This window comes from Lycium ferocissimum, chromosome 6 (genome assembly GCF_029784015.1).
Source record: "Lycium ferocissimum isolate CSIRO_LF1 chromosome 6, AGI_CSIRO_Lferr_CH_V1, whole genome shotgun sequence".
NCBI lineage: Eukaryota > Viridiplantae > Streptophyta > Magnoliopsida > Solanales > Solanaceae > Lycium > Lycium ferocissimum.
In genome coordinates, this window is record NC_081347.1 from 32,812,751 (window position 1) to 32,839,147 (window position 26,397).

At 32.7% G+C, this 26,397-nt stretch overlaps 2 protein-coding genes across 13 annotated transcripts; both read right to left on the reverse strand.

Moving 5' to 3' along the window:
* Window positions 1-5,111: 5,111 nt before the first annotated feature.
* LOC132059628 (uncharacterized) lies at window positions 5,112-9,330 on the reverse strand. Of its 12 annotated transcripts, none has more exons than XR_009415677.1 (6): window positions 9,057-9,284; window positions 8,857-8,921; window positions 8,575-8,681; window positions 7,666-7,938; window positions 6,351-6,504; window positions 5,112-5,469 (listed from the first exon to the last, which is right to left on the reverse strand). XR_009415677.1 is itself a non-coding variant. In XM_059452305.1 (5 exons), the coding sequence occupies exons 1-4, from the start codon at window positions 9,261-9,263 to the stop codon at window positions 6,399-6,401; spliced, it is 426 nt and encodes a 141-aa protein (XP_059308288.1). In that variant the 5' UTR covers window positions 9,264-9,326; the 3' UTR covers window positions 5,112-5,463; window positions 6,351-6,398. The 12 variants fall into 12 exon arrangements, 2 of the variants coding, with proteins under 2 accessions (XP_059308288.1, XP_059308287.1); XR_009415678.1 differs by having other exon boundaries at window positions 7,666-7,764; window positions 9,057-9,278; XR_009415675.1 differs by having other exon boundaries at window positions 7,666-7,792; window positions 9,057-9,260.
* Window positions 9,331-17,201: 7,871 nt separating this feature from the next.
* Window positions 17,202-26,226, reverse strand: LOC132060764 (uncharacterized). Its single transcript, XM_059453696.1, has 4 exons — window positions 25,311-26,226; window positions 24,931-24,978; window positions 21,216-21,288; window positions 17,202-17,542 (listed from the first exon to the last, which is right to left on the reverse strand). The coding sequence occupies exons 1-4, from the start codon at window positions 25,661-25,663 to the stop codon at window positions 17,354-17,356; spliced, it is 663 nt and encodes a 220-aa protein (XP_059309679.1). The 5' UTR covers window positions 25,664-26,226; the 3' UTR covers window positions 17,202-17,353.
* Window positions 26,227-26,397: the final 171 nt, after the last annotated feature.

The following is a 26,397-nucleotide window of genomic DNA, read 5'->3' on the forward strand; positions in this document are numbered from 1 at the left end:
CAGTAACATCTCCAACTACGCCCATATGTACAAGCCAAAGGTGTTGTTACTAAAATGATAAACAACAATATGAACCGATAAGATTACTACACATCTAACTATATATAATCAACACTACGAGCCTCTGCATGAGCGTAAAATATCATAAGGACGGACAGACCCCGCCATGCCAAAATATGTACTCAAAAGAACAATAATAGGTTACGCTCCAAGCAAAATGGAGGCGCTCGTGCAATGGCGGATGAAGCATCTAGGGATGCAGTTTCGTCTCCTCCCTACTGCAGCATGAACGCAAAGCCGTCCATAAACAAAGGATGTTAGTACGAATAATGTACCGAATATGTAAGGCATGAATAACAATATAATGAAGATATAGAGAAAGTAACATGAGATAAATAACACATGACATCTAAATGCCTCTTAAGCGGGAAGTAAATGCTTAGGCTTTAAAAAAAAAAACATTTTCATACATATATGATATAACCGTTAGTCTTTGCGAACGTGCGGCCCGATCCATATATCATATCATCCCGCGTTCGGCATCCCGCGTTCGAGGTAACATCATAATCTTCCCCAGCAAAGAAGGCACACATCTATGTGCACACGCATTGATCGACTATAGCACAACATGGTGTGAGAAATATACATACATATATATAAAGCACACGTACGAGAACCCAAATAAAAGCTATACATCTATCGGGAGTGACGTAAGGTCGGTAAGCCTCCGATATGTCATTATGGAATCATCGTCATCGCTATATCCCACCTTGAAAAAACAACTATTATAAGGTGAGACCAACAACAATGAGTACAATCAATAATCATGGAACAAGCTCAATAATATCATAAGAACATCAAGGACTATAGCTTTGGTATCTCAGGAATCGAATCACCATCATCATCAATATTATCATGGAGAACATTTATCAATAATATCGTAAGAACCTAGAAAATCATGTGCTCCCTCGCATTTCTAGGGAATGAAGGACATTATGGATATCATGTAGATTCGCAACAAAGGGGATCATGCCTTAAGGAGAAAAAAGGTTAGCCTTAACATACCTTTACGTCTCTTAACTACTTAACGTTCTCCTCCCAAGCTCGGCAAATCTACATTCAGAGGATTCACACTAACGTTAAGTCTTGAACACACCTTTACAAGTTCAAACTAGAGTAATTTGTGAGTTAGCGAAAATTGGGCGACATTTCCCCTATTCCATCTACTTCAACCAAATTCCAAATCAACTCCCAACCAACAATAGCAACATCAACAATGCCATGATTAAGAGATTTCATTCAACTTACATCCGATACACTCCCAAAAGTTCTTCTTATAATTAACTTATAACAACAACCCACCGAAACATTGTATACAACACTTCCTCGCTATTATTATTACCACTAATAATAAGATCATACTCATAACATGTCAAAATTTATAACTCAAGTTAATTTACTACTCAAAATATCCTGGAATTCATGTTTGAACTTAAACTTTTCCACTTTCTTCCTCAATCGAGGTATAAAAATTGAACACCCTCACAAACATGCAATAGACATGAAAACTTACCTTAATCACACAAGAGCAATGTTAGATCAATTTATTCCACTAGAGTGAAACCTCCCACTTCAATCACCAAAGGAATTCTTGGACTACCAACCACAGTGAACTCCCCAACACTTGAATCTCTTGATTCTTGCTTTTTAATCTTTGATTTTACTTGGGTTTGGTTGGATATGTTTAGAGGAAGATTCTAGAGCTTTCACGGACTTGGAAAATGTTGGAAATGAGCTAAAATGAGTAAGGGTCGAGTATGTAACATAAAAAAAATCTGCCACCGCCTCAGATATACGGACCGTATAAATTTACGATCCATACATTTGGAAAGTAAATCCCCAGAAGACGAACACCATCGCTCATTGGTTAATTTTACGGTGAGTCCATTGAATTTACGCGTCCGTAGGTTCAACCATAAATCTCAACACAACGAAACGTATTCTCGTCGATTCATTGAGCCTCTAATCCTTCCAATACCTACTAAACATGAACTTAACCCCTTATAACTATAAGATAAACATGTCCAATCTCATTTAACCTTGATAACCCCGTTGTCTAATACTAGAATCATTAACATCTGCCGAATCTCAATGTACAAAACCACGAGGTGTAACTACTCGCTCCGTGCCTAGTGGCTCCGGATGTGGACCGGAACAAGTTGATCACATACGGGTTTTTTATGTTGTTGGATCGTGTTTAAATGGAGCGAGGTTTAAAAATAAAATCGGTTATATTGAGGATTTCCGTTAAGCGTGGGTATATTTGAAAACTTTAATGACAGGGGTATTTTTTACCCAAATTTGTAACGAATGATATTTTTAGCCCTTTTTCCAAAGTAGTGGGGCATTTTTGACCTTTTCCCTTATTTATTTGGTCTTAAATCTTTGATAGTCTTGACTACATGAGCACAATTGGTAAACTTTTTCACCAATTTTTCAACTTTATATTAGCATTTTGTCCTATGTTTCATGTTGAGATTTTGTTATAGAAATTTGGCCAAATTATCTTGAGTACCTTTATCAAACTTTATATTTTGGTAGTTATATACTTTGGGTGATTTTATGAATAAATGACTCATTATTTAAGAAGTAGATAGATGGTTCAAGCGGATTGGTACGTGTGAATGAAATTTTCATAATTCTAACTAAGTTGTACCATCGGATTTTTCTATATTTTTAGGAGGGATGTATCGATGGATTCCGTAACAAGTTGCATGGTAATAAAAATTTGACGAGATAGTATGTTTGTGTAACTATTCTCTCCTTTTCGCTCAATGAATACTTTTTGAATGTCAAAAAGTCCAACACTTCAAAACACACTCTAAGTAAGTAATTATATTGTTTCACATTAAGTAAGTTGTTACGTGCAATGCACGTGTCAAGAAGGAGGATAAAAAGGAACTTTTTAAAGTCAAAAGTTGAATTACTTAAATACCTTCTTATTTAAGCAATCATTTTATTGACTAAACACTATTTTTATTTATTTAAATATTCTATTTATTAGTTAAATTAAAATAAATAGACACAAATTAAGCTTATCATGTTTTGAAGAGAAACGTTGCTCTGATTGTCACCTTTTTTATCTTAGTTTCCTTTTGAAATCAAATCCTCCAATGGAACTTTATCCTCATACGATCGTTTCTCTGTGAAATGTTGATAGAAAAGTTTCTTGTAGAAAGCAAAGTATTTATTAATTTTGACTCTTCAGTAGATGGTACCTGAAACCTGAATACTTTAAAATCAAAAGGTCTTTACATCGTTTAGTTCATTATGCCATTTATGTTTTTCTTATTCTCTTAATCTTAATTAATGTATACCTAAATTTATATGTATGTATATATTTATCTATTTACATACACGAGCAAAATATTGCATATATTTATCTGTCCTTAAACGGGTTAATTTTGAAAGAAAATGCACTGATTATTCCACTTAAAAGTTTAGATCCTCAAATGGATTATTCAATGGTACAAAGATGATTTGCAGTGGATTTAACAACAACTTCATACATGCAGAAACTACAATGAGTCAATCCGCTTTAACAAGCATGTGTTCATTCCTAGAATTTGACTTTCTCCTCTAAAAATAAAGTATATCCTTTCAAATTCTTTCATAAATAATTTCCAATTCGTTTATGTTTTGGAACGCCGATAAATACTGAGGTTAAATAATCCCCAACGTTGGATTGTATCTACCGCAACATGTTTGCTCACATAGCCAACTTTACGTTACACTTTCAAGAGGAATTTCAATATGTCTACAACAAGAGTTTTGGTTATGTTAGAGCAATCATAACGAATGAAAGAGGAACATACACCCGGAATAGCGTCTATAAGGAAGTATTAGGTGAGACCCTCGTTAAATACATGATAGTACATCATAAAAGAAAATAAGTAAAATTAATTATATGTTCTAACTAAATTTTGATTGTTCATCTTTATGGATAGGTTCGAGGATATGCAATTATCGTGACATCGACAAAAAAATCTAAAAACCGCTTATTGTGTTCATTTGTGTATGATTTTTAAGTTCATTCCTTAACTTAATAATATTGATATTACTTAACAAAAAATTGTACGCTCCAATGTCAAGCACTATAAGATCTTGGTTACATGACTCGACAATTCCGTGCAACGGATGTGTCGAGAGTGTAACATCTCGTACCTTTAAACTAGGTTACGGTCATGATTTGAGACTTAGAAGAGAAGATGAAAAGTGTGGGAAATAAATTCGTCTCAGTTCAGCAAAATCCCATTTATACGACCAGTTATGTGGACCGTATATTATTATACGGACCGTATAACCAGTCCGTGTAACACAGGTAGAGATTATAAGTTTCTGCCAAGTTTGTGAAAAACTTCGATACGGACCGTATATTCGGCCTCGAAACTCATTTGGGAAATTGGCGCTTCGGAATTTTTATTATTGTCAAATACAAACAAGTTATACGGACCGTAAATTTGATTATCGGTCCATGGACAAGTTATTTCGTCACCAAAGATTCATATTTTGTCACCAAAAACCTTCCGTGACGAAAAAAATTTCGTCAACCATTCGTCCCTAAATGCGGGTCGCTAAATGTATACAGAGACAACTTAGTGTTTCGTCTCTAAATAAAGTTGCATTAACTACGAAATTCCATTTTGTCCCCAAAAGCATAGTATTTATGACGAACTCATTCGTCAAAAAAAGGTATAAAAATTTGTAGTTGATAGTACGTTTTCGTCACTAAAAAGGTTATTAATACCGACAAAACTATCTTGTCACTAATTCTTTGTGTAATTAGTGACGACATTAATTGTCCCTAAAGTTATATGTATTTCGTAGTTGAACAAGATTAATTTCATCACTAAAGACAATCTATTATACACGAAAAGATATTTCGTCCCCAAATGTATAAATTAGTGACAACTTCTCTTTTACAAAAGTGGCTTATAATTTTGTAGTTAAAACCTATCATGTCGTCACTAAAAATATTTTTAGTGACACAACAAAAATGTCACTGTAAATTGTCATGATTAGTAACAATAATAATTGTGATAAAATACAAATTTAATTTGTATTTAAAGAATGAATTATTTTAATGATTAGAAGGTAATTCTAGGACAAATAATATATTGTCACAATTTATGACAAAATAATGTCTTGTGACAAAAATGTGATTAGTTTGAAAAATACAATGTAGTTGAGTCTCTCTCCTATCTTGTGAGCTCCTTGCTTGTTTGAAGCAAAAGAATATTTGAGTTGTTATTCCCAACTCCATTGATAGCTAATTTGTGAATTGCCTTAATAGACCTTCCTTTACCAACTAGATCTCTGATATCATTTTTTTCCCAATAGACTACTTCATTTTGCAAGACCTTTCTTCTAGCTTTCCACGAACTTTCTTGATTCCAATTGAATCTGCATCTATTTTAAAAAGAAAGTCAATGTAGAACACTATCTTAAAATGCAAAAAATGGAGTATGTTTTAATTTTTAAATTACAACTAAAAACTGTATCATTACAAATTTAACATAAATGATGATTTACGAACTCCTAACATATCATTACAAATTACTCTATTTGGCAGCATATATTCCATCAAGTAATCCAGTGACCAACTAATGAAGTAAATTACAATTTTAGTGGAAAAGAAGACTTAAACATTAATAAGAACTAGCCACCTCCAGCCCCAAAGTTATGTCCATATCCACTAAACATTAACTATATATAGTTGTTACAATAAACCAACTAGTACTGGCCTACTCCTTAATTATAGGTTAAGTTTGCAGTCACAAAATCTAATTTGATATGGATGCTGTCATTAATTCTCTATGAGTGTATGATATGGATCACTCTTCCCTCCTCTCCCCTTCCAAATATATCATTTGAATATTTATACCATACTTCATGCATTAGACAATTAATAATAGAAATTGGAAGAAAAGAAACAATATATTCCAAGAAATAGAGATACAAACCGAGAAATCATCTAAAAGTACTTGCAATTAAGAGATGATCCACTGATGGTAGAGCATGTGATAACAACTGCTGTAAAACCTCTCAACAGTGCCTAGTTAAGGTGGTGAAGGACGAGATCTTTCCAAATATTATGTTTTTCTTCTAATTATACCAGATGAGTGTTGGGACCCAACATATTGGTTCATGAAATATATCATACATTTTATTTTTACTTAATCAAAAGTGACTAAGCCATTTAAATCAAGATAGAACAAAGCAATACCAGAATATAAAAAAGTAACAAAGGAATGTTAAAAATATGAGAGTTCCTTGACAAACTACCTTACCTTGTAAAGAGACGAAGCACCCAAGCATTAAGCTATGTTATGTCCAATTTAACATGCACCATACACCACATGCATCCATGCATCCACCAATCCAACACTCAAGACAGACTCTAGAATTGGCATCAGTTGTTGGCCTAACCCTCTCTCCATTCCCCTGCAGAACAATTACAAGAGCACATAAATTGTTAAATTTTTTAAGTGTATCAAATTTCATTGGTATGGGCTATCAAGACCAGTGATGGACTGATAAAATTAGATTGAATGGGCTGACAAAGAAATGAGGAAAACAGGCATATGCTATGGATAATATACTTGGCAAAAATTTATTTTAGGATACTTCAAGCCAAGAAAGAAGACTATGGATGGGATACTCAGACATAGGTGGTGCAGGATATACTTTGCATAGATAACAGGAAGACCAAAATAGCTAGTAGACTCAAATGTATAAACTTTTATCCTTAGACCAGTAGCTTCGAATAGAGTAGAGTCGGGTGGTTCCAAGCAATGGGGTTGCAACGTGCATGGGATTTGCTTTAAGCTTTGTACATAACTCTCTTAAGTATTCTAATTACCATTAAAAAAAATATTGGCTAAAAATGCTTGTAAACTTTAAGCATTCATATGTTTGTTTATATTCTGTCGTTCTTCAAATTTTATGCATGTAATTATCATTTGGGCACTTATGTGTTTGTAAGAAGTACTAGCATTCAGATGCTACTTTATTTGGCATTATTTCCATCATCAACTTAGCCTGTAACGTTTCCTTAACCTCTATTTAACCCAATTCCTCCCCTGCATTTTTCACTTTATTTCCCCTTCTATTAGTAGAGAAAATAAAGAGACATAACAAACCAATTTAGATTTTCATTTGGATTGGCTTCCCTTTTTTATCAGAAGTATGAGCCCGCTGAAAAGTCATGTCTAAGATCTGCTGTACAACCATGTCTCTTTGTATAAGATAAAGAAGATCCTACCTCTCGCACCACACAAAAAAAAATACTAAGATATCAGCTATTCGGTCAACTGTGTGTAATTGTTCCTCACGTCTTTATACTTTTGGGATTTGGTTAAACTTCTTAGAAATAACAAATGAAGACCAGGCTGCAGCCTAAGATTTATATCTATACACAATCTAAATTATGATGCTATATGCACATGTACAACTCTTATTACAACAATAAAAGCAAACATACATTAGGAGTCAAAAGTAAATATGCTGTAGAGTCAAAAAGTTGTATGAGCTATTTGATTACTGCAATCTATATAATGCAGTTAACATATTTTCAAACAAAGATCTAATTGACAAGCATGATACCTAGGATGCCATCACAGTAATCACATCCACATAGAATGCACAAGTCAATGAACTGATCCATACTAAGGTCCACCTCCTCCGGTACCTGAGAAAGGATATCTACAAATGTATATCAGAGACTATGTACCTGATATTAGAAAAAGGAAAATGTTCAGGTTCATTTACCTTGGAGTAATGATGAAGAAACCTAGGAGCTCAAAAGTTAAGGAATCCATATCTTCTAAGGCCACAGCATAAAGCTGACAAGTAGAGGAACTCCTCTCTAATACTCATCTATAAGGATGCAGGATGCCCTTTGAATGACTCGGAAGTGACATATCATGGTGAAAATTAATTTTGCGAATATAAGCCTTGAACATATTCTTCACAACATTATAGATCAAATATTACAATGATATGAAGCTACATGTAACCAAGTAATTTGAGCATGTCACAAGTAATATAGTACTAAGAATTCTACATATTAACACAGAATACATGCCTTTTGTCCTGCAAATAGTAGTGATCTGCAAGTCTATTTTAATGAGATATATATTCCCACAATGGTTGCAAGATTCAGAACTTCTCAATTAAAACAACAAATAAGAACTTCAACGCTAATATTCATTTTCACTTTCTCCATAACAGATGCTATTTTTACAACATCCATAAAAAATGTGTGATGACCTAAATTAAAGGAAAATTCTCATAAACAAATTGGCACCAAAACATAATAATGACAACAACTAGAAAAGGAAATTCAATTTTTTCTATAGCGTAACTAGATCTATCTTATCATGTTATATTTATTAATTTAGGAGTCGTCACTTTTTGTATAAAGAGGTCTAATTCTAAACCATATACTTAACTCTAAAATATCAAAGAGAAATTGAGGAAGAGCTATAGAAAAAATAGACTTCTTGAACTTACCTACTACCCTGTGATAGGGAATTCTGGAAACTAGGAGAACTCAACCACATATCCTTTTCCACGAGAAATTGAAGCTCAAGTCTTGAATCTTGTACTAATTGGAGACACTAACCAATTACACATAAGAATTAATAAGGGAATAATTCTTAAAAGTAGCATAAACACTTGAATTACGTTTACCCTGTTCCTCATTTTCTCATTAGCAAGATGATTAGTGCAAAATTACTAATTTACTAAAGGGAAAGACAGATTCGGAGCAAGAATAAAAAGTCCAACACAAACCTTGGAGTAGAAAATAGGTATATCTGCTTTGTAGATATCTCTGATGGCCTCAGGATGATTAAAATCTGATAAAGCACAAATAAAAAGAAAGTAAGAAACCCTAAGAAAAACAAGGTTGAAAAGAACCTGTGGTGATTTGTCGAATTTCCAAAATTGTGATTTCAAAGTAAACACAGTAATAAGGAAGGAGAAAAATCAACCTCGAAAACAAATCTAGAATTTGAAGGAATGGAAGTGGGAATACAATTAAGGAAGAGACCTACCAAATTCAGTTCTAACTGTGTAGAGAGGGAAAACCTAGAACCAAAGTGAAAAGTAAAAGAGGGGAAGAATTCGTTTTGCCGCCTTTTGCTTTTTGGCGGAAAGTTGAAAAGAAACAAAAAATTTACGCCACAAACCAAGTACATAATAAGTGCTTTTTTCCTTCAAAATAATAAGTTTTAGAGAAAATTAAGTGCTTTGACAACAATAAAAATATATCATTGTTACATTTAAAAATTTCTTAAACAGCCCATATAATATTCAAATGTTAAAATGTTTTGCTAACATAAAAGATAACCTCGTTTCTAAAAAAATCAATTAAAAAAAAAAAGGCAGCCCGGGGCACTAAGCTCCCGCTATGTATGGGGTTCGGGGAAGGACCGATCACAAGGATCTATTGTACGCAGCATTACCCTACATTTCTACAATGGGCTGTTTTCACGACTTGAACCCGTGACCTCCTGATCACATGGCAACAACTTTACCAGATACTCCAAAAATCAATTATACCCCAAAAATTAAATCAACTTATTTCATTTATTGAAATTTACCAACAATATTGTGGTTGTTTGTAAAAAAAAAAAAATGCTACAAATCAAGTATGTAAAGAAGTCTAAAATATAGTTGTTACAATCCAAAATCTCATAGTCTCTTGACATGTAAATCACATAATTATGAATTATTTTTCACCAAAATTAAATTATGTTTTCTAATAGAAAAATTACAAAACTTCCACCTTACTACACAAAAGTCATAATTGTCGGAAAACCCAACATTTTGATACATTTGAAGATGGTAAAAGATTTGTGGATTATCACTCATCACCACGTTAAGAATTTGAGTCGAGATCCCCTTTTAATAGGGCCTGTATTTATTAAATCAAAGACAAAAAAGGGTTAAAATATAGAGTAAACTCTTCAGAAGGTTGGATTTATCGACAAATGAGACTTTTGTGTTAGTAGGGTGAAAGTTTTGTAATTTTTCTGTAAGAAAATATAGCTATATGACTTTTCTAACAAAAAAAAAAAAACAAAGTTATGTGACTATTTATGAAATTTACCCGCCTCCTAGCAGGAACTCAACGACCTTCGTATCGAACAGATAACAATTAAACAATAATAAACATGTGTCTTGTCCCTTTAGACTCAATGAAAGGACGCTAACACGAACTGAAGGCTGAGCATGGCTCGTATGAGGCTATGAATGCAGTGCATGGCCTATGTGACGCATAGCCTTGGGCTAGAATCCTGGATTATGACGCATAGCCTTGGGCTAGAAACCTTGGGGCATAGGTAGACCCATAGGTTGGTGGCGGTTTTGCATGGGTCATTTATGTTTAGCACGATGCTTATTTTCGCATTATGTTGAAGACATCGTGTCTGTGTAGCTCCGGACATGTATAAATTTAACCATTACAATACCTTATCAAACCTCTAATTTTCTTCTCTTCTCTATCCGCCTCTCTTCTCTCCCCTTCACCTCTCTATCTCTTTTTGCGCCATTTGCAATTATAAGCTCCAATAGAAGTCGTTGTCTTTATTTCTCATATTAATTATTCACCCAACAAATTCTAAGCAGCAAATTTATAGGTTTGAAATTTCACAAGAAGCTTTAACAAAACAACAGTGGAGTTCTTTAGATTTTTACCCAAAACATCTTCCTTTCAGCTTCAAACCTCCGACCTAGGTCCTCCCAAGTAAAGATTATCAGTTTTAAATAATATAGTCAAAATCCTAATACAAATCTCAGACTTAAAATATTTCAAGAGATTCAAAAGCCGACAATGGAGATATGGTGGTATTTGAGAGGAATTATAAGTCCCCAAGGGAATAAATTGTTTATACATAGTTATACAATATTTATACATTGTTATACAAAGCATATATATTTTTTATACATTATATATAGCGTATAAGAATGTATATGTAATGTAAAATAGTGTATAAGGATGTATATGTAAAGTTACAAAAGAAGTTGAGCAACTTATATATAGCTATACAGACCATATACATTGTCTATACACTACAATTTGAGTTGGTTTCGCTTGTTTATACATAGCATATACACTATATACAGTGTATAAGGATCTATAAGTAAAGTTACAAAAGAAATTGAGCAACTTATATATAGCTATACAAAGCATATACATTGTCTATACACTACAATTTGAGTTGGTTTCGCTTGTTTATACATAGCATATACACTATATACAAAGTATATGTAATGTGTATATATAGCTATACAAAACAGATACAACGAGTTACATTGGCTGCAAACTAGATATGTGGGCCGGATATATGGGTTATTTCCCTATATTTCAATTTTCTTCATTAGTGGTAAATGAATAATCAAAAATCCACAATATATTTTGCATCTTTTCAAAGTATAATCTTGCACATTGACGTTACCTTCGCATAATTGCTTTAAGTGGAATCAGTAGGTAGTTTTTGCCTGAAGCAAACTGACCGATTTCATCGGTAGAGTTTACATACCACAAAATTGACAGACACGTGCGAAAAATTCAAAAAAAAAAAAATTGAAAAGGAAATGTCAGCTTTTTAGCTCCAAATTTTGGGACACTATTTTTTACCGATTCTATCAGTAAATTAAACCACAAAATTCATTGTTTCAATAAACAAATGAAATTAATCGATTTTCTATTAAAAATTAATAAAAAATACTATTCCATAAACCGATCGACTTGGTCAAAGCTCTGCTCAACTCATTAAAAATAACTGATCGGTGTGGTTAGCAATTTGTTTTAAAAAAAAAAAAAAAATTCACCGCTTATTTTCATGCAAAAAATGCAATTGAAAAGTATAAATAAGAAAAAACAAAAACGAGGCACCACAAGTGGTTGAATAGTACCTTGACGCGGTACAAACCTCGACTGTATTCCCGGATGGTGCATTTTATATTTGCATAATTTAAGAAAATCAATGGATTCTGTCATTTTTACAAATTAACTACCAATGAATTTGTCTATTTTTCTTAATTTTTCTCCTTCGCCAACTAACCGATGGACTCAATCGATTTCTTATGAAGAGCTTGATTTTTTTTTTGTCAGTTGACACTTGTAATCATTAGAAATCGTAGCCAAATAACATTTTGTATTTAGCTATGATTTTTTTCATAGCAAATTGTTGGATTTTTCAACTAACAATTTTAAGTCGTTGTTATTTAAAATATTGCATGTTTTGTGACAAATCTATTTTGTCACTAAAGCGCAGGTTGATCAGAGACAATAAAATCATCGTCACTAATTGTTTATATTATTAGTGACGAAAAAAAAGGTCACAATTAAATACAAATTTTTGTGGCTAAAGCTTACAACATTTATCTACAGACTCTAATTTGTCGCTATTGTAACAACATATTTTTTGTGACAAATTTTTTTCGTCTCCAGAATTTAACTAATTTTAAGACAAAAAAAGATTTGTCACAAATTGGATACATTATTTGTGACGAAATAGTTTGTCACTGATAATTTAAAATTCGTGGCTAATATTACTCAATAAATGGCGCCAACTTATTTTTTGGTGGGAAACTTTAGTGGACAAAATTTTTGCTACGAAATTTCAAGTTTCGTCATTAAAAGTTTTTGACCATGTATTTAAACACGAAATATAATTTTCGTCACAAAAAATGAACAATTGGTGACGAATTTTGTGTCGTAGTTAATAATTTCGTAGCTAAATATCACATTTGTTGTATGTGTTGATGTGCGTGGAACTACGACACATTTGATGTTTTTTACATGATGTGTTTATTGCTTTAAAGTATATTTTAATGTTATTTCTTAGTTGTTTTATGATTTTGTAGGGATATTAACTCAAAGTGTCAAAGACGAGCAAAAGTGCCAAATTAAAGTTGGAAGTGATGAAATACGGCGCAAAATGCAATATCTTTGCGACAAATCTCAACACAAATCACAACATAAAACCCAGATATTGTACACCAAAATGCGGAGCAAATATGCAGTGCAAATCGCCATATGCAGTGCAAAATGACTAACGATTTGAAGGAGACCAAAACTTGTTCTGCATTGGAGTCAAATGAAATGCTTCGCATATCACCATCTGCGGTTCGATATGCGGCGCAGATAGACCTGATGGGGCATTTTTGTCCAGCTTTTGTGCATAATCTTTGGAGGTTATAAATGCATTTTTAGGTTTTTTATTCATGATTCAACATTGGAAACTTGTCCCACTTGTATGGAGCATTGTGTACTCCATTGTTGAAGCTTTTAAGAGATTATTCCATCTTTTCTTGTCATCTTCATTTCATTGTAAACTTTTAATGTCTTCTTTAATACTTTGTTTTGTACTTCTAGACATGAGTAGCTAACTTTAATACTAAGGTTGTGAACCTAATGATGGGTGTTTACCGTTGAATATATGCATAATGAGTTGTTGGTTTCTATTTATTTCTCTTTCTCTGATGTTGGTTGGTGCTTGTAAATATTAACCTATGCCATTACTCTTTCTTTACTTCGAAAAGTGAGTTAGAGTTTGGTAGAAATGATCAATAGCAAGAACTCGGGGCATTAACACTCATTTAATAGACTCAGTAGAGATTAGATGAGTTTACTTGCCATAAATTGATGGTTCTTCATCACAACTCTTTCATTTGGGAAATTCATAAAGAGGAAATACTTTCTAACTATTGGGAAATATTAGAGAGTCATTTAGAGATCAAGTGCATACTTTACAATGACCCATTAGAAGTATATCATATTAACACATATATCATTACATTTCATTAACGGGGACACAACCTTGGTTTCTCTTTCCACTTGTTAAATCTTAAGTCAAAATAGCTAATAGAAATACCAAATCCTTTTATAACTTACCGGAGTAGGATTACAACTAAAGTCAAGTAACACACTACAAAAAAATAACCTTTTCACACTATATTCCTTATGGAATTCTACCCCAACTTAATTGGGTTGCTATTTTTGACATAGATCGCCTAACGCCATAAATCTAGGTGTAATTTGAGCATATCAAATTACATAAAAATAAAATAAAATAAAAAACTAGATTTTGACAAATCTTCAGCCACACAGGGATTATCTAAATTATTCTTGGGCTTTACGAAATGCAAGCAACATGTTACATCTCGTCTCCCCCAAAAGCTAAGGACGTTTCGTACTTGTAGCAAGGTAGCTTGCGGAATGGTAACGTCATAAGCTTGCAAAGAATTAAGTCATGACTGTCACGAGGTTAGAGAATCTTATTGGAGAGTATGCTTCCATGAGTATCAATGTTTAAGTTCGTAAGTAACAAGTACCGGAAGGATTGGGAGTCAAGCGGATGAAAAACGAAAAGATGTTACACCTTGAAAATTTCGTAGCGCTAGTGTCATAAGTAAACTAACGTGAGCCCGGAGAGACTGTGGAACTCTTATAAGGCTAAGAAAGACTTCTAACAAGTATTAAGAGAATATCTAAAGGCTCCAAGGTCAAGAGGATTGAAGAAAGTTAGTTGTCTAAAGCTTTGGAAAAAACTTGGCAGAATTTCGGATGGGATTTTTTGTCCAAATTGAGTGAGGTATATCTCATAGCATTTGAGGATTTATGGAATGGAAAACCTATCCAAATTGAAGTTCATTGAGTATAGTTTCCAACGCAATAAACTGTTCATCGATACAACCTTGGAGTAGGAAGTTATGGATATTTCAATACGGACTGCCAGAAGCTCGACGACCTGGGCGAAAGTTCGAGAAACAAGCCCAAAAATCGGCCCAATGAGCCCAACCCGACTTTGGACCCTATAAAAAGGCCCCAAACCTCATTTTACCTCATTTTATCGACACCTAAAGCTCTAGAACCCTCTCCACACATGCAAGCACCCTTCTAATCATATTACATCAATTTTAGCCAAAACTAGTAAAAAACACACATCAATCCAAGCTCGGAAGGTGCACGTAGCTTCGTAGATTTCTATTCTCGTCATCGTATCGCTGTGGAGAGGGCGAAAACTTCGAGCCCGAGTGGTAGTACACGCATGCAATCCCACTTAAGGTAAGATCCCTTCTCTATTATTAAAGATTTACGTAAATCTGTATTGGATCTTGCTAGATGTCGCTCGTATTAAGTTGAATTGGTGGAAACCCGAAATAATCTAAGATGGGTATTGTTGATGGAGGTAATGGGTGGTGTTGATAGGTTTGCATGAATATGGATTCAGATTAATTATTGTTGCTGTTGGTAATTTTTGTCGTCGTTGTTGCTGCTACTGTCGTGATTTGAGACGTAACAAAAATAGAGGAAATCTGCCCGAATTTCCGTAACTTCGGATAATTGGGAAATTAATCCCTAAGTGTTGACATGCAAGCAAAACAGAGACTAACCCAGGTCACATATCCTCGTATAGGTGCGAAAGAAGGACCAGGACCAATTTCGGATGGAAAATTCTTTCGGGCAATGGCTTGGAAGCTAAGGTATGTAAGTCTTCGTTCCCGTATCTTTGGCATGAATCTTAAAGCCCACTAGCGTGCATGGTATATTCACTCGAGTTATCCCTAATTTCCTAAATTTTATGAAAAATATGTATTTATTGGAATATATATGTTTTATGAAAATTCCATTTTTGTACGAATTTTTCAACGAATATATGTATATTAAGTACACATCCGAGGTTACGACATTTATTGACTCCTAATTATAACGTCCGTATATTTCACGAAAGATTCCCATAACATTATTGTTGATTATTGTCATTTGAGTCATTCCTTGGCCTCGACACGAGTCCCATAATTAATTCGGAGGTATAACGTCACTCCGAAAGGCCCGATGTCATTTCTGTGACTCCTTATGCATTTATATATATATATATATATATATATATATATATATATATATATATGTATGCACTATTTTACTACATTGAGCGGCGCTATAGTCGGCCTAGTACGACACTTAGATGTGCAACCGCTGATCAGTTGGGTATTCACACCGAGTCCTGAAAAGGCTGGGTACGTTTCACACCGAGTCCCATTAGGGTCGGGTATGTTATGATATGATGATGTTTCCCGGATGCGGGAGGATATGATATGATGATGATGCTATACACCGAGTCTTGGAAAGGCCGAGTACGTTTCACACCGAGTCCCGTAAGGGTCGGGTACGCTTCACACCGAGTCCCGTTATATGTATATATATATATATATATATATATATACATGTATGTATGTATGTATGTATATTATACTTGCATATGAAAAATGATTTTGTCTTGCATTGCATCTTGTACGACTTGCAGATGTCCAGGTTTCTCCTATCCTCATTTATGTTATATTATGTCTTATGTCATTACTTCCCTGCCTTACATACTCAGTACTTTTATCCGCACAGACCGTCCCATTTCACGGGGCGTTGCATTTCGTCTTTGCGGGTCCTACGTGCGAGCGAGAAAAGACCTTCTCGGTAGGATCGCCGGCTTCGGCGAGACGTCAGCAAGTACCACTTTGCCGAGCTTGCTAGTTGGGTATTTATTGAGTCTGCATGTTATGTATACAACAGATGTACGTACTTTTAGAGGCTCGTAGACAGTGTAGTGGGTATCAGAGTCATGCATGATTTCAAATACTTATGATGCACTTGTGGTAGCTTGATTGGCTATATGACATTTTCACGATGTTCATGTTGCGGCCTCGTCGGCTAGCTTATGTACATGGCTATGCACAAAGATGTATATGTAATGTCTATGTTGGGCCATTTCTGTATGCAGGTGCTCTTGTATGTATACAGGGGCGGAGCCACGTTAGCTCATCCGAACCCCCTCAGCAAAAAATTACAGTGTATTTTCAAAGTTAAAATTATTTTATTATGTATATATAGTAGATGTTGAACCCCCTGACTTCTTCGCGTATTTACCTTTTACAATTTTTGAACCCTCTAGATGAAAATCCTGACTCCGCCACTGTATGTATATGAAATAATTACGTTCATAAGAGTTGTACTAAGACTATATTACGTCACGCCAGGTGGTATCCGACGTAAGGGTCGGGTGCCCGTCATGCCCCTTGTCGGGTTGTGACACAACATTACCAATCTAGCATACAAATTCTCATTATATCAGTGTGACAGTGTCAATTGATGTTCTAAAGCGATTCTACAGCATCTGTATATTACTCCTACTTACTAATAACAGTACATTCTTGGAAAAGTAGATGCTTCAAATATAAATATATTGCTACAACTCTACTAAAATTGAAAGCTATTACGTAGGGGCTATACTTCTAGGCATGTCCGCCCATAGTCTAAGGACATGACATAGTTCACACTAGCTCCCTGTGAACTTTCATTGAAGTTTGTCTTTGAGTTCAAGAATTGTACCAGTCCTGGCAACCAAATAGCATCACGTACGTGCTTCAGGGTTAGAGTATGCATCAAGTTCTGCCCCATACATGAAATCTCAACCTGATCCAAAGAACAAGATTATTGCTTGAACATAGATATATGCAGTCGATATTAATCTAGACTTATCTCATGTCTATAATTCATTTTGATTTAATTAATCACGATCTACTTCTTTTCCGTCCTCTTCATATTTCATTATGATTTATGGCTTAGTCGCCTTTGTTGGTCCTTAGTTAGAAATTTTCATGTAGTTCCGGATACACTGCTTTCCGTGTTCTTACAAAAGCTAATATTAGTTCAGTCAAAAATGAATGCAAGAAAAATCACAAGTCTCTCGTACTTTGTACTACTATACTATTTCTCTCCTACTTTGTACTTATATATTCTTGTAGTTCTTTTTCCCCTTGTGGTTGATCCTATCGTTACCATACAGTCACATCACAACCATGGGGGAGTAAACACTCATCTTGATTAATTAGTTAATGCAAGCATTTATTCCTGAAATTAGATCGGATGCTCAATTGTTGACCCCTCATAGATATTTGGTTAAAGTTAAGAAAAAAAAGTATATTTGAGGTGAAAATTGATGTTTTGTGAGTGAAAATTATTATTTCACTTGGAATACTCGTTTTCAAACTTCAAATTTGTATTTCAAATAAACATGAAATAATGAACCAAATTTGTGACCTAGCACTAAAAAAATTCAAATATTCAAAAAATTATTGATGTCCAAACGGATTAGACCCAAGAGTTTTACCTAGTAAAGATAACCAATTTTTTTTCTTTATCTCTATTAATAATCTCAACCTAACACTGCCCTTTATGGCTGAAATAGAGAGTTATACTCCTCGACAATGATGTGATCCAAAGGGTGCACTACATAAATAGGCCTTGTTAGATAAAAGAAAATATTTGCCATACTATTACAGTATATAATAGTATTAAAAATGGAATATAAGCTCGGTTTTATAAAGTAACCATGCATGATATATAAAAGAAGTATTCAATTATACTCTGCTAAGTGCTGGTCAAGGTTACGTTCATATTTTGACCGAAGTAAGCCATTATTTAAATCAATTTATCAAAATAATATATTTTTTTGAAAATTTACAGAGCTAGAATAAACGTATTTCGCATTAACATATTAGACATTATTTTATTCAAAGAATCTAATGGGCATAAAAGTTAGTGGTTGACAGTGTTAAAGGATAATACGTACTTGTGAGTAACATTTTATCCTTAATACGTAACTGAGAGTAACGACTCTAAGAATCTAGGCACAGACAACTTTTGTACGGAATCTGACATTTATTGATTTTAAAGTCGTAACCCAGAGTTAAGACTTCAGCCTAAAACATAACTGCCAGTAACGTTTCTACAATGATCCAGTGAACGAGTTTAATATTTTGATTTCAAAAGAATGAGATAGATCATTGTCATCCAGTGAACATATGACAGTCCAGGCTAAAAATTATAAAAAAAAGATAAATATGTCATATTTCATTTTATTTGTATTAATTTAATTAGATACGAAATTTTAAGAAAATAAAAAAACTTATAAATTTTTGTGGTTTTAATAAATATATTATAATATTTCTTATATAACCTTAAACCTATTATGTTAGATGTCGAAATAAAAAAATAGTATTAAATATAAAAAGCGAATTTAAAGAAAATACATAATTTGAATCGGAGTGAATCTTAAAAGACCCACATTGTAATCTTCATAAGTACAGATTAGATGTGTTTCATGGCTTACACATGACATATCAGTTGTCATCATCATTTTAATAAGTGAATTACAATTCAACGATAAAATATATATTGTAAATGTACATGCAGTTTGACATATATAAGCGAGATATGATATGTATAAAACCAATAAAATTTTCTTAACCGATTAGACAAATTTTCTTAAATATCTATAACTAAGACTAAATTCACTGTAAATTTTTTCTAAAGTGTATAAACTTTCTAAATAAACGAACAATCTCAAACACCATATACATAGTATGTTCTAAGCATAGGCAGAGCTATGATTTAAAATTTAGACGTTATGAACTCATCATCAAATGCACAACTCGTTTCACTAATTGATATGCAATTAAACTAGCTATAATAAAGTTGATCTATCTCATTCTTTCTGCACCAAATGATTAAACTCGCTCACTGGATCATTGTAGAAACATTACTGTGAGTTACGTTTTATCGAAATCATAACTCTGGGTTACGACTTTAAAATCAATCAATGTCAGATTTCGTACAAAAGTTGTCTGTGTCTAGATTTTTAGAGTCGTTACTCTCAATTACGTATTAAAGATTAAACGTTACTCACAAGCATGTATTATCCTTTAACATCGTCAGCCACTATTAGTAAATTAATTTAAATAATGACTTACTTTGATTAAAAATTCCACATTCTCTTTATGAGACAGTACAGCCACAGTTCTGAAGTGACAAGTTGCTAAAGAGCATCGTTACATAAGAAGTGCATATATGAACTAACAGAAAAGAGATTGAAACTAAAATACTTAAAATCACCATTTGTCGTCCTTTTGGAAATGTTTTAGAAATCTTAGATAAATTGTGAAAGAATAAGATAATCAACTCCAAATAGGATACATATGTACAAATTAGCATTTCAATCCATAACCAAATACTCCTATAATCCTATTGAACTTTTGACTTTACCAGCCAAAGAAGATAGAGTTTGCTGAAAAAGTCGGTAACAAAAAGATCGATACTTCTAATAGTTCCTTCAACTTTCTACATCAATTGGGACTACTGTACTCTTTAAACCCAAGTATGGCCACGATTATTGGAAATCAAAACTTATTGCCAGTTGAAAGCTGTTTATAAAATCCAGGAAATCCGTGCGTTGTGATTATTAGTTGGTATCTTTTACCCAAAATGAAGTAACACAAAGCTAAAATACGCAGGAAAGGTCATTAAGCCTAGTCAGCAATGACCCAACAGACAATGATTATTACTCTTCCTTTTTCACTGCTAATCATTATTCATGTTCGTCCATGCAACTCCCAATAAGATACCAACAGTAAAAGCCAAAATATTTTTTAATCTAACAATTTAGGGGTCATTTGGTAGCTAGTTAGGACTTAGGAGTTAAGCTAAATTATGCATAAGCCACCATATTTGGTAGTATTCTTTTGTTGTTATTTATAAAATTCGCCTAATACGATATTTGATTTATAATTTAGAAACCTACATAACTAATACTTCTTCCATCCCAATTTATACGATAATTTTTCCTTTTTAGTCAGTTCAAAAAAACATGAGTTCTTTTTATATTTAGCAATAATTTAACTCTAAAATTTCTATTTTACCCTTAATGAAATGATTTCTAGTCACGAAAATTCCCTTGGCTTGTTTTAGACCACAAGATTCAAAAGTCTTTGTTTCTTTCTTAAACTTTGTACCCAGTCAAACACCTTTATATAAATTGGGACGAAGGGAGCTAGTACATGTATAAGTTATAATAGAATTTATGTATTATTTTATGTAGGATAGAAGATGAAATAACAAATATATAAATAATTAAACCACAAAAAAATAATACGTTATAGATTCCCTCATAACTTATTCACGTATTACTAATACCTATGTAACTCTGCCCAGCTACCAAATGACCCCTCATTTATTTACTTGGTTCTAATACAGGGTAGGCTGATGCTAGATATAGAGTCGGGATGAGGAGGAATACTAATATACTGACCTCAGCTTCGTTGGAGAGACCAAGCTTTCCAACCAGGTAGGTTTTAACCATGAACACTGTCACGTTCTCGTCTCTTTCACATGAAAAGAAAGGGCAAACAGACCAAAAAACCAAAACAAAAAGAAAAGTAAGAGTCAGCTTTTCTTTCACACGTTTTCACTTTCTTTCAACAACACCATCATTAGTAAGGTGAAAAAACGCTCCGAGACAGACGTTTGACACGATCATGTATAATGAGAAAAATATAATGAAATTCTTATAAGACGTAAAATTATTATTCTTAGTCAAACCAGTTCTAGATATGTATTGACGTCCGTTAGATTTAGGACCTAGTTACAATTAGGGTGAACATAGATCGAGTTGATTTGAATTTTTTAAACTCCAAATAAAATCAACTGCGTCGGATTTTTAAATTTGTACACCAAACCAAACCAATAAATTTTGAGTTTTTTAACCTCGGATTTTCTCGAGTTTTTCGGATTTTTTTTTAGTCTTGATACAAAACATATAACTTTTACTTCAAATATTTCTTTAATCCTAGTAAGATACAACTATATAATTAAGGTGTTTCATAAGAAAATAACACAAAATGTGAGAAGAGTAATGACATTGTATTAAAATATTCAACAAAAGATAATACGATCGATTAAAATAAATATTCCTAATTAATAAGCCATAAAGCTCTAAAAATACTAAGTCATGCTAAAATAAGTACTACTAATAAGTATTAATTTACATGAAAGCTTAAGTTATGTATTTTCACTCTCTAAACCAATTATGCAAAACTAAAGAATAGATATTCAACATTATTGTCATTCCTAGTGGTAAGTTAAATTTCTTTTATTAGTATTAGTGTTGAGTTGGTTTTAGTTTGGACTTTATATGTCTAATATCTATAGGATATAAAATTTATTGACATTCAAAATTCTAAGTTCAAGCTTGAATAATATGATAATAGATAAAAAAAATTATGAAAAAATTTAAGAAATATTTATAAATTACATTACAAATAATTTTTTTTATGTATAAAATATTTTTAAAATCGAATATATGTAATGTCGGGTTGGTTTGATTCGATTTGATTTTTTTTTGGCTAAAATCAAACCAAACCAATTATGATCGATTTTTTTTTTCAACACCAAATCAAGTCAAATCAACCACTAGTCGAATTTTTTTCTCAGTTTATCGATTTACTTTATATACCCTTAGTTACAATAACGAGAGGAATTATGGTGTGAAATATATCAGAGCATGAATTGAATGTATATTGTCTAATCAAATTAAAGACATGAGTCTAGGCAATGAAAATGTCCTCAGTGATGTTACTATGAGTTGTAATGTTTTGGAAGTTTCGTGGTATTGATATAAAGCTTCCTTTATTATATACAAAAAAAATCAAACTAAAGACATATTTTGTATTTGGATACTCTCTTCACCACTGATGTTATTGACAGACCTATTGATTGGAATTCAAAATTAGTTAGCTAATTTACATAATTTTATCCCACATAGTATGTTGAATAAATTAAATTAAATGATACATAAAATTTCATATAATGCATATAAAATTAGTAATACAATGTTAGGTGTTCAGTACTCCCTCCGTCCCATAATAAGTGTCACCTTAGCCAAAAATATTTATCCCATAATAAGTGTCACTTTAGGAAACCAAGGCATAAACTGGCTAGTTTATTCCAACTCTACCTTTAGACAAAAGTTGACAAATTAAAGTAACATCTAAATTATGATTAGAAAAGCCTCATACTAACTTAGTATTGTTGAATTCCCAATGTTAGAAGAATTACTACTTGTGCATGTTCTAATCAAGAGGAAAAAATAATTTATTTTCATTATATAGGGATAATTTAATAAACTTCACATGACATTATTGGTTTCTTAATATGCGTGTTTTTGGCTAGGTGATACTTATTATGGGACGGACGGAGTAATAAACTCCGTTATATGTAGTCCATTATCGAAATAAAATATATTAGCTATATAATTATTATAAGCTCTTCCCTCTAGTTTATGTGACATCGTTGGCACTTGGCACGATATGAGCTATAAAAAAATGATTTTTTTTTTAAATTAGTGGTTTTAATAAATATACCTTATCATTTATATAACTTTAAAAGCTTGATGTTAAGGGTAAATGAAAAGTTTTAAATTACATTATGTTCAAATTTAGAAAGAAATCATTATCTTTGGAACAAAGAAAATTGAAAATAAGGTCACATAAACAAAATGGAGCTAGAAAAGAAAATAAGGTTAGATAAACTAGAATGCGGGAAGTAGTAGTAATCCATATCTAGGGGTGTACAAATAAAACCGACAAACCGCACCAAACCGATAATCCGAACCAAACCGAGAAGAAAATTCGACTAGTGGTTTGGTTTTAAAAAGAAAAACCCGACCACCATTAGTTTTGTTTGGTTTTAACTAAAAAAAGTCAAACCGAACCAAACCAACCCGATATTACATGTAAAAAAATTCCAAAATATTTTACACATAAGAATATTTATTAATAATGTAATTTATAAATATTTCTTAAACTTTTTCATAGTCGTTTTGGATTTAGAGTTTTGAACGGTCCAATAAATTTTATAGCCCATAAATGTTAGTAACTCAAACAAACCTTAACAAAAACCAAATCAATAGTAATGCTAACAAAAGAAATGCAATTCTAACACTAGGATTGACAATAATATTGGATATCTATCCTTTAGTTTTATATTGATTTAGACAGTGAAAATACATAACTTTATTTTATTTTTTTCTTTAATATTTAATCATATAATTAATACTTATTAGTCGTACTTATTTTAGCATGACTTAATACTTTTAGATTATGATCGTTTTATATATGCCTTATACATTAGCCGTATTTATTATAGCATGACTTAATACTTTTAGATTATGATTATTTTATTTTATGCAATTTGGTTATTTTTTTTTGTTGAATATTTTAGTACAATGTCATCTCTCATCTCACATTTTAGATAGTCGTAACTTATTAGGACTAAATACATATTTGAAGTAAAAGTTATATGTTTTATATGAAGACTTTACCGAAAAAAATCCAAAAAACCCGAGCAATCCAAAAAACCTGAGCAACCCGAAAAATCCGAGGTTGAAAAACCTGACTTTAGTTAATTTGGTTTGGTTTATAGATTTAAAAACCTGATGCAATTGGTTTGGTTTGGTATTTGAAAAACCCGAACCAATCCGGTCCATGTACACCTTTATCTATATCTGTATATCTATAAATATACCTAAGCTAAAAAGTAAAAATACCTAAATTTCCTTCCAAATAACCTAAATACCTTACATATAGAAATATTAAATAATGATTTTTTAAAAACTAAATAAAGGAAGAAAATTGATTTGATTGAAGTTGCTTTTCTTAAAGGTTGTGTTAACAACTAGTACCAAGTTTTCTTTGAAAATTAGTAACCGTTGTCTTTCAAAAAGCCATTAAATTCATAGACCTCCCTCCAAGTTTTTCGCTTAGTAACACATTAGTCTCTCTTACACTTTACAATTTTACATTTACCTTCTTTTTGTAGCAAGTATTTTAACCTATTTATTACTATAAATATAAATGAGTTACTATAACTTAATTAGTTTGCCCTTTCCTTATATTTTATGAAATCGTATACCACAAGCGTGGGTATATAGGTGCAATGCAGGTACCAAGAAGCTAGTAGAGACTTACTTCACTCTTATAAACGCTTTCAGAACCTGAGGTAGAACTTCCCCTTTCCTGCCATTACCAAATTAAAAATAACTTTAAAATGTCACCACAAAACAAAGTATTAAATGGTGAGAGATCTAAATTGCTCTATTATTAAATCTAGTAAGATGTAATGAACTTAATGATTATGCAGTCCAAGAGAAACAGTTTGTAAATTGTAAGTAAAGAAATATTGTAGCGAGCACGCAGATTTACTTATATTAACAATGATCTTGTTAAAAGTATTTCTCTTTTTTTGAACAGAAAGAAATATTAACAAAAAGTATTGCTCTTTGCTTTTCTCGTTGTAAAAAATGAATAGTATCAGTAATAGTAACAAAATGCAAGAGTGAATTGGTTACCTATTAATTGAAGGACGTAAAGAGAACCACAGTCCTGGTGGGGAAAGATGTGGAATTGAGGTTTTAGAAGTATGTCTAGCTGTTGCTACCTCCATTTTCATATTATGATGATCATCATCATCAACCGACCCTAACTTTAACCCTAACCCTACCCCTAACCCTAACCCTAACCTTAGCTCTGGTTCCTGATGATGGCCTCCTTGTTTCTCTTTTAATAGAAAAAGAGAGGATGGAGCTCTTGTTTGATCAATAGCTGACCCACATTCCAAACCTAAACCTAGCTCAAGTCCTTTCTTGGAAGTATTTGAACATAATGAGAAGGAAGAGGAAGAAGCAGAAGAAGAACAAAACATTATACTATTGACTTTTCTATGTTTTCAAAGAGAATTTATGCTTGGAATGGACAGAATGGGGTTTGGTTTGCCCCTTTATGGGAGGAGAGGCAGTTCATTCCTAATCACCACCAGCAACTCTATGTAAAACAGGAAAGCTACTTCTCTATGTGCCTTCACTAACTTTTCCTTCTCAAAGAACCAAAGTATAGTAGGAGTATTTAAATATTAGTACAACTATTTTCTTCTGTTTTCTACCTTTAGGGTTCTTGGGATTGACACAAAACACACTGAATCGTAGAAGGGATATCTATGTGTATTGTATATTGTACTGATATTGCTGTTTACCGAGGCATAATGGTCCTGTACCTATTCCTTTTTCTTTCCTTTCTTGGATTGGCTTTCTTGTTGTCGTTGCATTTGAACAGTAAGAGAGCTAAGGATCATGACCATGTTGTTCTTTTTCTTTTTTTTTTTTTGGTCCGAATGTTGTTCCTTGTTTGTTCTTTTTAGTTCTTGTAGTTCCAGCATCCACACGCAAGCACACTGTGAAACCTACTGTATCATCCACAAAGATTACGTAGACTAGGCTAAAATGATTTGGGTTCTTCCTCAGCAGTACGAATTTTTCAGGGTTTTGCATCGATATACCCAAAAGTCAATATATAATGAACTACTCTTCCCAAAAGAGGGGATATGTCGTTTTGGTTGTTTTTAGAGGAGTCCGGAACTTAAATGACCCAAAGAAAAGGAAA

What these genes read in the sequence shown, in the direction of transcription:
- LOC132059628 (XM_059452305.1), bottom strand. Translation starts at nt 9,263, where the DNA reads ATGTACTTGGTTTGTGGCGTAAATTTTTTGTTTCTTTTCAACTTTCCG. An exon ending in GTTAGAACTGAATTTGGTAG is followed by an intron (nt 8,922 to 9,115) that starts GTCTCTTCCTTA and finishes GTGCTTTATCAG; the next exon opens with ATTTTAATCATCCTGAGGCC. An exon ending in TACCTATTTTCTACTCCAAG is followed by an intron (nt 8,682 to 8,856) that starts GTTTGTGTTGGA and finishes GTAATTGGTTAG; the next exon opens with TGTCTCCAATTAGTACAAGA.
- LOC132060764 (XM_059453696.1), bottom strand. Translation starts at nt 25,663, where the DNA reads ATGTTTTGTTCTTCTTCTGCTTCTTCCTCTTCCTTCTCATTATGTTCA. An exon ending in TTACGTCCTTCAATTAATAG is followed by an intron (nt 24,979 to 25,310) that starts GTAACCAATTCA and finishes TGGTAATGGCAG; the next exon opens with GAAAGGGGAAGTTCTACCTC. An exon ending in GTCTCTCCAACGAAGCTGAG is followed by an intron (nt 17,543 to 21,215) that starts GTCAGTATATTA and finishes TCTTTGGATCAG; the next exon opens with GTTGAGATTTCATGTATGGG.